The sequence below is a fragment of the Eutrigla gurnardus genome (genome assembly GCF_963514095.1).
Source record: "Eutrigla gurnardus genome assembly, chromosome: 22".
Taxonomy (NCBI): Eukaryota; Metazoa; Chordata; class Actinopteri; order Perciformes; family Triglidae; genus Eutrigla; species Eutrigla gurnardus.
In genome coordinates, this window is record NC_139933.1 from 14,213,822 (window position 1) to 14,228,119 (window position 14,298).

The window sequence follows — 14,298 nt, forward strand, 5'->3', positions numbered from 1 at the left end:
ATTCTTCTTCTTGCAACACGTGACTGCTTCCCATTCACAGTCCGACCATGTTTTGTTCCTCAACACATCAACAAATATCTCAGCTGCCTGAAAAAGTTGAACAAAAAAAGCTCCCAGAGGTTTCAACAAATCCACAGCTGAGCTTCTGTCGAAGGACGACGAGATGGCAAAAAAGGAAAAATCTATTTCTTTGTGTTTGATGTATAAATATGGGACTCTGACCTCTGCAGCATGTCCTTGCATCCTTCAAATTACTTGATTTTCTTGCTACAATCCAAATTTTGCTGGAAAAGTTGCAGTGGAAAAAGCATTTCCCACATAATGAGGTCGAAATTTAATCAGGGGAAAAAAGTTCTAATATTTCAAGAAAAGTTGAGTTTTTGACGCACCCACGCTGCATTATGGGGCTTGGGGACAAACACAGGACTTTAATCCAGGAGACCACTGTTAGAGTCCCGGGTGTGAACTGTGAGTGTGTTGACTTAAACCACTTTGTGTGTATGACATTATTCTGACAGCACTGCCAGTGTCAACATTAGGAAAGTAAATTATTTAGATGTTATTCCGACTTCCAAACAACATAAAAAAAAGGAGGGAAAAAAAGGAGTGAAGTTTTGTCTTCAGACATCTTCTTCACAGATCATCCCCCCAGGGGGGAAAAGTAGTTCTTCAAAGCAAACGGAAACTGAAAATGTTCCTGACAAGTACAGCAGAACAAGACGCTGGCCTCTGATAGGACTTTCCAAAAATAGATGACAGTGTGTCATCAAAGAATCTGCCTACTTGAGAGCAGAATTCAGTATGAAAAAGCGTCTCGGTTACAGTGACAGGAGTATTTATAGTTGCTGTCCTGCTCGCTGACACTCGTACTCGAGGTGGTTTCCTGTTCTGGAGATGCCAGGTCATCGTCTCACTGCGATCCGGTCGGTCTGCTAATAGATTATAAGATGTTTCAGTCAAGAATGAACCTCGAGGATCATCTTGTCTCAACACTTAGTATTGATTGAAACCCCAAAATACACAATTAGGTGTTTCTTTTAGTACTTTGTCTGTTTGTGTCTTTTGATTTCTCCGTTAGATAATGGCCCGTTTGCATATTTAAACCTCACTTTTCAGAAAGCATACAAAACAATAATAGCCTTAATGTGAGTAATCAAAATGGGGATAACTGTGCACAGCTTTAAGGCCATTTTCTCTAAATGTGTTATTTCTCAGACTCAGAACATCCAACAAACTTTACAGTCTCGTTCTTATTGATATTCTGAAGGTTGTTACAGAGGAGTTTGCTTATAAATCATTCATGGCCTGATTTACTAGTTTTTATTATTAAAAAACATGGAGAAAATTTATTTATTTTATTTTATAGCTGTTGACAGTATTTTCTGATTTACAGAAAAGTAATGAGTCCGAGTGTGAGAGAAATTAAATACCTCAAATGCCCAACGAGTCAGTTAGAACCTGAACTTTGTCTACAGAAACATAATTGAATAATAAGTTCAATGGATTCTGAACCCTTAAGAGATGTCAGACATTCAAAAAATCACCACTCATCATCTGTACGACTATTTCAAAAAAAAAATGAAAAAGCCTCTCAAACTTAATGGCGTTCTCTCCACTGTTTTACTCCAATGAGGTCAATTGGTGCTCTTCCATCTTCCAGTTGAACCTGAAAACCCGTTCCAAACCACAAGACCAAACCACGGGAGTTTGTTTTTTATGAGGGAGAGGATATCGTCTGATATCCGACGATCGAGAGATGATGATTATTGTGTGTGATCAGCTGTCATTGGCTCCGGGTTGATTCGGCTGCTGAGTTAAAATCAAGCTGAAGATGAAGCTTCCAAGAGTCCATTTTCTTTTCCAGTCTCCTGATAGTGAGACTTAACTTTGAAGAGAATTCACTGTAAGTGGAAACACGTGAGCATCTCTTACAGCTGGAAACATCCCAACACATTCAAACACACCAGCTGGATACTGAAACGGATGTTCAGACACTTTGTTTTAGCTGGATGGTTCCACACAACCGTTAAACAGCAGCTTCCATCCATCAAACAAACAAATATGATCAGTTATTATCAATATGTGAGTTACATAGGGGAAGCATGCTTTCAACCTGGCTTGTATGCACACATTTAATAATAAAATCCCTAAATATAAACATGCATTGTTAATCGTCTACCCTAATCTGTAATGTTTTCCATTGATAAGACCTTCTATTTACTGATACTAATATCATACATGTAAGATTATGGTCTTGTAAAGCATCTTTGACGGCGTGTTAATTCGAAATAAGGGTGTTAAAATCGACCTGGCATCCGTCTCACTGCCGGTGTTTCTGCCTTTCAAAGCAGCACTTATGTGATATTTGATTGACTGACGTTTGAATTAAATCGTTTGCACGCCGTTTATTTTGGATTATCTATTGGAAACATGTTCTCTCCCTCTCTCCCTGCTTCACCTTCAGTATGAAAGCAGTGCTGCAGTTACAGTGTGTGTCCAGTAGGAGGAGTGATGTTCCACTGACCGACAACAGCTGCATGCTTCTGGGAGTATTTTATATATAAAATAGAAAAACGATGCTCAGACTCACTACCACAAATAAAAATAAAAAGACCCATATAATGTTTATGTGTTTACATGTATGAGATGTTAATAACATCTAAAGAACATATAATAAAGAGAGATTCTCTCATCTTTAATATACAACAACGTATGTAAAGTCTCTTGATGGATTTATAGTTCCTTAATGAGTTAATGAACTCGATGAATGTGCCTTATTTTGATGATGATGATGATGATGAAGATGAGAGTATCATGGATGATGAATATTATGTGACAGTGCAGAGAATGATGGATATTTTAATATTGATGATGCTGAAACTAATGAAAAGAGGTGGTGATGATGTCATGAATGGATAAAATAATATTCAGTGTATTTTCTAACATCAGTGTTGAAGATGTCGGTGATGTTAGAAGAGTTGCTTTTTGATGATATCAGTGAAGTATTTGTGGTCAAGTGCGGTTGTTTCCGCCTATGTAACCATGGCAACCAGGATCGAACTGATCACGCCCCGTTTGAATTAATCAGCAGGTTCATTGATCATTTTCGAGCCTCGTCAGCTCAGAAAGACTCATTCAGGTACAAAGTCACAGAGAAATCACACACTTAAAAAAACAAACAAAAAACAAACACTTTTATTCCAGCAAAGACGACATTTCAGCGAAAGTGAAATAAACCTTCCTTGTGATTTCAACGTCTAACTCTTGTCCTTAACGGGAAGCTGTGGAGCCACTGAGGTCACGAAGGTTACAAATGTTCTGATAATTCATAGTAAATAATAATGTGAGGGGATGTCTCTCTGTGCATATCCGTATTCACATCCTTGGGAACACTTGACCTGCTTTGAGATATTATTCTCAACTCAAGATTGAACTCTTTTTTGATCTCCAAAATGTCCATTTCCATGCAACGTTCCTTTAAATAATTTGATGAAAAGGGTGAAACTTTTTTTTTTATTATTATTAATTCATGTAAAGGAAAGCTTAAAACATTTATTACATATTCTATTGCAAATCTCTACTTAACTCACTCACTTTTGACTCATCTAAAAACAGCAACATTTGTCACTTCTGGGCCTCCGTAGCTGCGCTGCAGATCGTAAAACGACCGGTGAGTCTAGAGGAGCTGTCCGATCCGGCGTGGTGCTGAAAACTGCCCCGGAATCCATCAGCAGGCAGCACCTGCAGGAGCTCAGGGAAGGTTCGTCTGGAGACTTTCGCTGAACTAGACTTGACCAAACAATTAAAAGACATTTCTGAGGATTCATTCGCAAGAAATATCCTTTAATTGTAAGGTCAGGTGTAGTAATCTTCCTTCCGCCGAGAGAAACAGTCCGTTTCGGTTCCTCACAGGTCGTCACTCCCTCCTGACGTGTATGACCCCACAACAAAAACACAAAACCCAACCTGGAATGACATCACGGGGTAGGTGAGTGACGTCACGTGCACATACGTCAAGGATGCGTGTGTAACCTCGTCGGTCACAGGCTTCAGGCTGCAGAGACTCGACTGAGCCTCGTTAGAGCGTGAGACCTGCAGCAGCGGCAGCCTGCTGACTGGCTGAGAACTCCCCTTGCAGTATCCCGCCGTTAACACATCTCCCTCCTCCCGTCCCCCCCCCGGTACCGGGACGTCAGCGCGTCCGAGCCTCCCTGCATCTCTCCTTTTTCGGGGGAATCCTCCGCGCAGCGCGGGGAGATTTTACGCACGAGTCTAAGCTCGCCAACCTCTCCAAACTGCCGGTGGCTTCACACACACACGCGCGCACACACACACGCGCGCACGCACACACACACACTCGTCACACTTCACCCGATATTCATTCAGGCTTCTGTAATTGTAGACATCTCTCCCCTTGTTGAGATGAAGTTGTTCATCTATCACAGATCCGCTACATGTCCCCTTTAATCGTTTCCGTCACGAGAAAATAAAACACAAAACAACTCATATTGTCTCGGATTTACGCACGGACACCGGAGTCACAAGCACGAGCGGAATAAAACCGACGTGGCCGCAAACACGCCGAGTCGATCCAACGCGCGCAACAGCTTCGTTGCAGCGCGGCAATGCGGTGCTGGTGACGGCTCCTCCACGATCCACCAACTTTGGTCGGAGCGCCTCCGACGCGTGAAACGTGAAGTCGGGCTGCCGCAAGTTCGTTACCGGGAACCGACGACGTCCCCCACCACCCCCCACCCCTCCCGACTCTCCAGCGTCCGAGTCCGGCACAAAAACCTACCGACCAAACACGACACTCCGTCCGTGGACCGACTACCTTCGGGGTCCCTCTCATCCCGTCTCTCTCCTCCGCGGCGCGCACCGGCTCCCATCCATCCCTCCATCTCTCTCCATCTCCATCCCTCGCCTCTCTTTTCTCCGGTCGGGCTTCCAGCGCCGTAGATAGAGGCTCTGCAATCACGTGGGTCGGGGGAGAAGAGAGAGAAGGTGAGAGAGAGAGAGAGAGAGAGAGAGAGAGAGAGAGAGAGAGAGAGAGAGAGAGAGAGAGAGAGAGAGAGAGAGAGAGAGAGAGAGTCCGTCCTCCTCCTCCTCCGCAGTTTGCAGTGTGTTATGTCTCAGACTCGGAGGTAGAGAGTCAGAGCTGCTCGTCTGGCGGATCTCAGCCTCGGAATCAAACCCCCGGTGTCTTCTCTCATCCCTCCCCGCGTCCCTCCTCTCTCACCCGCGTCTCTTTCTCCCCGGACTCCCGGAAGCGTCGCATTTCATTTTTCTACCCTTCTTCTTTCCACTCGACTCCGGCCAACAGTTTGGTCTTTTGGATTTGGCTCCGCATCACTATCCGGCGGTGATTCACTCAGCACGGTTCCCCGCCGACGCCGACGCCGCTGTTGCCGCCGCTGCCGCTTTTACGCACCGACGCTTATTCTGGATTTGCTCATCACTGGAGAAAAACGCCAAAACCAGCGAGGTGGATCCGTGGATGCGCCTTTTTGGCTCAAACTGGAGATGGAAATGCTGACACTGTTATTTCATTCCCTGTGGATATTGCAATGCAACACAGTGAGCGCCGACTCCATCATTCACATTGGTAAGACACCAACCGGGGCTCCTCTCCCTGTGTGTGTGTGTGTGTGTGTGTGTGTGTGTGTGTGTGTGTGTGTGTGTGTGTGTGTGTGTGTGTGTGTGTGTGTGTGTGTTCGTTGTTGGCTTTGCCGTGCGGGGCTTTGGCTGTAGGGAGAGCCGGGCTGGTGGCGGCGTGCAGGGACGGCTTCCACCCCGGGATGTGAGCACAGAAGCGTGTTCCTGCTGGCTCTGTGACATGCGGCCAGAGATTAGTGGTGTTTAAGTTGAAGAGCGGAGGCAGAATTTGAATATGAGAGTTTCGGTGCATGCGCTGTTTTTCAAACAGATCCGATCTGATTATCATTCCGATCCGAGGAGATAGGCTGTTGCATCCAGGCTCAGGCGCAGAAGTGTCCGCAAAGTGTTGCGCTGCACACCATCCATCCCTCCATCCACCCCTCCATCTTTCTACCCATCCTACTTCCCAGACAGAGATATTTCATGTCGATCACATTCACACGTAGAAAACCAGGAGGAAGTGGCCCCACATCGGTGTTTGGAGGGTTTTGCTTTATCCATCCATCCTCCCTCCCCTCCTCCCCCTCCCTCGCTCCCTCCTCTCCCCCTCCCCCTCTCTCCCTCGACTCCCCTCATCTACAAGCCTGAACTTTGAATTGGACGTGGGTGAAATGTTAATCAACTCTGCCGGGGGAAGAGATGACAAAGCGGACAAACGCCGACTGTTTGGGCTCCGAGTCAACGACGGAAACCAACAGCGAGTTGGCGAGCACGGAGACACGAGCACGCGCACCGCTCCGTGCTCGTGCCCCCCCCCCCCCCCCCCCCTTTTCATGGTTTATTTTGATATCCGTCAAGCTCCTTTGCAGTGGATTGTGGGAGGATAGCGCAGATTCGATGAGACCCCGCTGACTAATCGCACTTTTAACATAAACTCCCAACATTTGCACTACTTCCACGCGGAGGCTCCTCTTCGCCCTGAGACGGCTGGCTGCGTCAAGCCGCCGTTTGGAAGAGAGCCAGGAGGAGGAAGTAAAAACACACAATAGTAATACTTTAATCAAAAGGGTTTGACATGTCCGATGTGTGCCGCAGCTCAGAGCGTCAAACCCGGCCAGCGGCAGCACTGCGGTGGCCTGTATGGTCTCACCCGGGGAGGAGGGGGGAGGAGGGGGGGAGTCACAACCATTCATCTAACTACACACTTCCTACTTCACACGATCTTTCCAAAGGGTGACACATTGCTTCCATCATGGGAAGATGCACTTAATAATGAAGAAGTATCATCATCATCATCATCATCATCATCATCATCATCATCATCATCATCATCATCACTGGACGCCTCTAAACTTCAGCAGCAGAATGTGCCGGGTGTTTATGCCGTTACCATGAAAGGGTAGGAGTCTGATTACACAATGATCTTTATCGCTGCACCTTCACAGGAAATAAAACCTGCCGCACACGGAGGAGAGACTCCATACAACCGCCCAATATATCTGCAGGGAGGAGATGAATGGACGGACAGATGGAAGGATACTTCACTGTCCTCCGGGAGGAAGAATCCTGTGTTTAGTTTGCTCACGGAAACAACAGAGAACAGTGATCCGGGATTATCAAGAACACAGAACAGAAAACGCTACACATAAGGGGGCTGATGCCAAATAGTACTGGGATCATTGATGAGCAAAGAATGCAAATAAAAAAGGAATAATCTGGTGCATTTTCAAATATATGAAATCTGGTTCATAGTTTCCTACAACTCAGATGCTGAAACAAACCTAAATGTTTGTTTTTTTTGCTCATGAACACTGGATTGAAGAATGTTCTCCAGAGCAGGAAATCGGTGGTCGTTCAATAGAACGTGAAGATAAGTGTTGGACCACGTGGGTTTGATTCCTGAATCATCCGGCTCTGGACCAGAGAAGACAGAGTTGTCTTGTTCCTCCTGACAACCAGGTCGCTCTTATAGAACATTAGTGAGGGCGGTTCCCAACATTGTTGGACTTAAAATCCATGAAATGACAAAAGTCTTTGGATTCCACAGTTAGCTTTTTAAATGCACATAAGAAATAATCCGTTCTCAGATTGTTTGTTTTTCCACATTTTAGGCCTGAAGAGGTGAAAGTATCACACAATGTAAAACCTTAAACATCACTTTGTGTGTTTCGTCTTCATTTATAGTTTCATGACGTTTGTAGATACAACAAAACTGCTTTGTGAGTAAAGGGGAAAGTTCCTGGATTACATTTAAATAAGTAGTTTTGTTGCATTTTTTGTGTGTTGTTTCGTTTCAATTTGCAACATTAACCACGTGTTTAAAAGCGTGACTGTAAACCCTCTAAGATACGTTACCTGTGAAACGTAATTGAGAGCGAAATTTAGTTTAGAACGCGATTTTGTTTGGTAAAGATCAAAGTAAAGACCAAAGGAAAAGTCTGAAATCTGCAGGATTACGTCTTGGTTTTAGTTTCACCACAGGAAGCTTCCAGCGCAATTAAGTTTTATTGTTTTGACAGCGGATCAGATAACAGGATAGTTTTCATAATGGACCGGTGTGAAGCATTCAGAGTGATCGATTGGCAGGAATCTAGAGGAGAGCGTCACAGTTTGAAACTGAGCTGCATAATGGGATGCAGCCGAGTGAGTGTTGCAGGTTGGTGTGGTGGGGGGGTGACTCAGACCTTCAGTCGTCCTGCGTTGACCTCTGACCCACTTGCTGCGTTCGTGTGCCTCAGTGGTGCAGAATCACCGTCGAGGTTCAAGAGCCTTCAGGTTTTCTTCTTCTCGTCCCATCACAACAGCAGCTGGTTCATCTAATTAGCCCCCCCTCCCTTCTCTGGTTGAATGGGCACAAATCTGTGAAAACAGATGCTGCAGGTTTGGCTTGTGACCAGAGAGAAAACCAGTGGTCGAGGAACATGGCCGACGGGCGCTGATCGTTTTCACATTCTTTTCGCCGTAGCGGCTGAGCTTTCCAACGGTACCGGTCTGGAGTCTGTATGACCTGCCGTTCTGGAGATGCACCGGGAGGAACACCCACATTTCTGAGTCAGGTTGTCTGATTGAAGGTCAGGACCAGACTGGAGGGAGCAGGGCTCCAATCAACACTGGCGTTTGGGGGAGAAGAGGTCGGTAGAATCATTGTGAAACGCAGACAAACACCAGTGAGACGTCAACAGAAGCTGCTGCAGGACGATCAATCAGTTTACAGACGTGATGAGATGATATCTGTTATTTGTAGAGAACATGATGGGAGTCAATTAACAGAGAGACCGCTGACACATCATCAACAACAACAACAGATGCAAAGAAATGCGTTTTAGTGGAGACTGAAGAGAAGATGCTACAGCCTTCCAATGATATTCTAGACGGCAGTGAGTTTGCATTTTTCTGCTCGGAGGCCGTTTGCTGCTCCGACGTGACACCGCTGGTGCACAGAGAAACCATTCTTTCCAGTTTGACGTGCAGCAAGTTGACTGGGCTGCACAGAGACCCGACCTCATCGGATCCTCCGGGGGGCGCCGGAAGGTTTCCTGTTTGCAGAGTGAGAATGGGAACTGAAATGGATCCTGTTTTTGATGGTATTTTGTCTCTGACGGGGGTTTGATCGGCTCTTCCTGTGTTTGCTTTTTAGATCTGACCATCTGAGAAGAGCTGTTGATTTTTTTTTACCAGCATCATTCACGATCCAAAAGCGGTTATTTGCTTCTGACGGGAAGATTGAGATGAACGCAGGTTTCAGCCACTGACAGGCAGTGACATTCAGATGTTTATGTATAAATATTGAAGGGATTTGCCCCATCTGGTGTTAGTTTTATATCAAAGTGGTGTTTCAGAGCGTTTTACAAGCTGAGGCAAAAGAACGTCATGTCAGAGATGGTTTCTGGAGATATTGTGTTCTGACTGTAAATAATGTTGGTATCAGGCTTCAGGAGCCGGTGTTGGGAGGACCTGGTTCTAGCACTTCCTGTTGCCCCCTGTGGGTGGTTTCCCGGGCATGAAGGTCCCCTTAACGCCCCGTAGACCAAGCCGATAACAAGTCACTTTTCATAAGGGGGCCTGAAGAGAAGAGATTACCCCGTCCCACGAGCCAGGCAGCAGGCGAGGGATGATTCACGGCGGCGGTGTAACGGCTGGCAGAAGGGGAGCCCTGCTTATCTGTGGCCGGGGTGTTGGTTGGGCCGAGCTCGAGCAGCAGGAGTCGGATGTGTCGGAGCCGGCGAGGTGAACGAACAGCTGCAGCCGCTTCTCGCCGCGCCGCTAAACAAGATAAACTAACCCAGTCAGGGAAGAGGGCTTCCCGCTCCGACTCAGCGAAGACTTAGCCGGGTCATTTACCTGAACCACCTGCACACAGACACACACACACACACACACACACACACACACACACACACACACACACACACTGTACAGCCGTCTTTCTAACATAATGCAGCTGATTGAATAAACGCGTGTTTGACCCCGCGAGGTCACAGAGACACAGAAGCGTTTGTGTTCCTTCGCATTCAGTGCAGCCGACAGGTGGAGACGATGAAGAACGTGTTGGCGAACGCTTGAAAGGAAGCTGATTAACAAATAGAAGGTCGATCCTGATCTTTTCACACCGATGCTGCCAAGATAGTGAATAACTGTAAATGTTTTTCTCTGAGTGACGCCTCTTAAAACTTTAGTCATTAGTCGGGCCGCCGCGTCTCAGTCGACTCTCATTTCTTTAGTTCATTAATCATTTTTTATGCTTTCTTCATGCTTCATGCATTACTTAGTTTCTATCCATCTATCACCACATCTCTGGTACGCACAGTACTTAAAGTGATGCTTTTGTGTCATTTTCTGTGGAGAAATTAAGTTTTTTACAGATCAATGAATTCACCTAATCGACTTTCAGACCGGATCAAATATTCTGCTTTCCCAGACTAGGATTAGGTTTAGTCCTGGATTTAGAACATTGGTAGTGTGTTGACATAACCGTTGTGTTATTATTAATTGGTTGTGTTGGTCAGCTTGGACACGTCCATTATTAAAACCGTTTTACGTGATCCTGTTTTGTATTTTGAAGTGAATTAATTGCTTGTGTGTTTTTCTGGGTTGCAGCACATTCGTTTCAAATTGCCTATTGAGGGATAAATAAAGTATTGAATTAAAGCAATTTTCCCAGACTTCATTGACATTCCACTAACAAACATCACGTTTGGTGTAGAACTGAAAGGTTTTTTTTTGCTCAACAAAACGGGGACTAAAGCTCTTTGAAATCTACTCCAATTAAATGGTCTTATTCTCTTTATTTTCTTTCCAAATGCCAAGAACACATCATGGGAATATGTAATTGAAACTTTATATAAACATCTCTGTTTGGATGTTTTGTGCTCACATCACACTTCAGCCTGTCAGCTGGTTGTATTTCTTCTTGCTCTTCAGTTTCTTTTGACTTTTTCTTCATCCAAATAAAGTGCCGTCACATGTCCACATGCAGAGACCCTGATTGGTTCAAAAATATATTTATGAATTTAACGAGTTGCAAACATAAGCCAAGACGTTTTCCTGCATGTTTGCCAGCTGGAGCTTTTTTGTGATTATGCACGCGTTCTAATTAATGGTGTGTTTTACTTGAGATACGGAGGCTTAACACAGTCGCAGCACATTCCCAGTTTACAAAGTGTGATTGTGTTTGTGTAGTTTGACACTTAGCTTCTGGTTTAATTTAAAGTTTTGTTTTCTGCAAGTTAGATTTTTTGGTATATTAGCAGCTGCTGGATGTTTAACAGCCTGGCAGCTGCAGCGGCTCCATGGCTCTTAATGTTCATCATACTGCTTCCTGAGTAGAAGAGTTTAGTCTCAAATTGTTGGTTACACATGCCAAAGTGGCCGGTCGTGCAGGTAATCTCCACAGATGCACTTTTCATTTGCATTAAGTTGGTGTTTGAGGACGGTGATTGGCTGTGTGACAGCAGGAGAGGCAGCAGAGGATCTCACAGGGCGAAAGCTTCTGGGTTTTCTAATGAAAAAGGATGAAAATGGAGTTCTGCGGCTTATTTCCGCAGCACTCGAGCCGCCGCACAGCTGATGAAGTCTGACAGCATGGCAGCATTTCGTGTTCGTATGGAGTGACAGTGAATTAGGCCGCTTTTCTTGCACCTTTCTCCGTTGCTCTGCAGCCAGATGAAACATCCTTTACTTGGATGGGTAATTATGATAATAGCTCTGCTGCAGACGCCCGGTTGCTTCTTTTGGACACGTCGTCCAGAAATCCTGGGTGTTATAAATCTTGTTGTTGTGCTTTGCCTCGTTTTAAAGCTCCACATTATTCATTTGACTGTTTAAATCGCCTCTGGCTCGGGATCAGAATAATTTAGTCTGTTTGAACAGAGTGATTGTGAAGGCCGATTTCTCACCCTTATGGTCCGACGACAGCAGCCTTACTGTTCCACCTCACCCACCACGAACCTGTCCAATGGAGGATTGTAGCTTCAAATGGCCCGCGGGGCGATTCCGTCACAACGGCAGCCAATCAGGACCGAGTCCTGTTGTGTCTTCCAGTATGGTGACAGTCGGCTCCGTCTCACATTCACTCTAACTGAAGCTGATGTGACGCGGGTGCCTTTTCCGTTGTTTGTTTGGGAACTTGGGGCGGCTCCAGAAAACTAGGTCAGAATTTGTTCAGCTTTGTTTTGCAAATTAGCATTTTTAACCAATAGAAACAGAGGTGTCGTTCCTCTAGTGACTGAAGGCTGATGATTTGTGTTTCCATCACCTGAGTAGTATTGGTGCCGTCATCCCGAAAACAACACCAAAATAACATGTTTGGCTGTTGTAAGTAGCTTTTTGTTCCCAACCAAACCTTGACCAACACACGTAACGTTATGGAGGCAATTAATTAACAGATTGTGTTCAAATATTCATCTTTGTATATTGTTATTATGCTATTCTACTCTGTACTGGTGTAGTAGTTATGAAGTAGTTCTTTAAAATAAATAAATATTCTCCCCGTGTAAGCGTGGATTCTCTCCGGGTTCTCTGGCTTCCTCCCACAGTCCAAAGACATGCAGGATGGGGATAGGTTCATTGGTGACTCTAAATTGCCCGTAGGTGTGAATGTGAGTGTGAATGGTTGTTTGTCTCTACATGTTGGCCCTGTGATAATCTGGCGTCCTGTCCAGGGTGTACCCTGCCCCCGCATGATTGCTGGGATCGGCTCCAGCCCCGCCGTGACCCTGAATACAGGATAAGCGGTAGACAATGGATGGATGGACAACATCTTACAACATCATTTGGATTTATTCTGACTGTTCTCATTTGATTTTTTAATCATACAAATTAAGATCACTTGTGACTAATTATTGCCATTTTTAATTAGCTGTATTTTCGTGTTCAGTTTCTCGTCCATTAGAACGGACAAAAGGAAATGGAAAGACATAATTAAGTATTTTAATTATTAATGATATACAAGTGCATTTGAAGTAGAAATCCACTTTTAATGACCTTTTATAATAATTTCTTAATGTGTTAAACTTTGGACCTTAATTCGGATCTGAATGTGTTAAGAATGATTCATTTGCTATTGTGACATACTTTGGATTTTTGCTAGATATCTATATGACTTCATGTCTTATTGCTCAAATTCTCTCTCTCTCTCTCTCTCTCTCTCTCTCTCTCTCTCTCTCTCTCTCTCTCCCTCTCTCTCTCTGTGTGGGGGGGGGGGGGGGGGTTTCAGTGTTTAGTTAAAAGCAAAGACAAAGTCTAAGTTGTGTCATTGCTCCATGTGTTTTATTTCCCTTGTGCTTTGCCACACGAGCAGCTTAAAAGATGAATTACACCCCTCATATGAGCAGCGGTTAATCCCTTAATGGGGATGGATTTTACTCTCCAAGAGTGATGAAAGGAAGAAGGGCGAGTTGTGTTAAGTGCAGTTGTGTGTCGATATTGACCGTTTCCGTTGATCAAAGGGCCCCAGAGTGATTTGAGGTGTGAAAGAACGTGGGAGTCAGATTTGTTCTAAATCTGCTGTCAGAAATATCACAAGAGTAACGTCCTGCTATGTCGCCCTGCAGCACTTCTGAATATTTTTGTATACTCTGTAGTAAAGATGACTGACAGTCGCTTTATGTGGTTTTCAGTCCAACAGCACAGAAAGCTTGTCCATCGTTTTATCCTGTCAAATATGTAAATGATCTATCAAAATATTTGGGTTCCCTTTGAAATCCATATACTTATGTCAGCAAAACTGAAAGCAGACGGAAATCACAGCAGAGAACCAGCAGCTGCAGACACGTCGCTGTCCGTGGTGCTGAAAGGGAGGCAGATGTGTTTACTGTTGTCAGGAGTAGGTTTGTCGCTGTCCGTGGTGCTGAAAGGGAGGCAGATGTGTTTACTGTTGTCATAAGTAGGTTTGTCGCTGTCCGTGGTGCTGAAAAGGAGGCAGGTGTGTTTAATGTTGTCATAAGTAGGTTTGTCGCTGTCTGTGGTGCTGAAAGGGAGGTGGTTGTGTTAACTGATGTCATGAGTGGGGTTGTCGCTGTCCGTGGTGCTGAAAGGGAGGTGGTTGTGTTACCTGATGTCATGAGTAGGTTTGTCGCTGTCCGTGGTGCTGAAAGGGAGGCAGGTGTGTTTACTGTTGTCATAAGTAGGTTTGTCGCTGTCCGTGGTGCTGAAAGGGAGGAGCTTTGAAGAAAATGGAAAACAATGATAAAAACAAGCAGC

The 14,298-nt window shown here is 45.0% G+C and overlaps 1 protein-coding gene across 2 annotated transcripts in view; it reads left to right on the plus strand.

Moving 5' to 3' along the window:
- Positions 1 to 5,306: 5,306 nt before the first annotated feature.
- LOC311032573 (glutamate receptor ionotropic, delta-1-like) overlaps positions 5,307 to 14,298 on the plus strand; it is a 388,903-nt gene continuing 379,911 nt past the window's right edge. For both annotated transcript variants that reach the window (XM_084039468.1, XM_084039469.1), the window contains exon 1: positions 5,307 to 5,605. In XM_084039468.1, the coding sequence (XP_083895594.1) occupies positions 5,524 to 5,605 (82 nt within the window). In that variant the 5' untranslated portion in view covers positions 5,307 to 5,523. The remainder of the gene's footprint in view (positions 5,606 to 14,298) is intronic.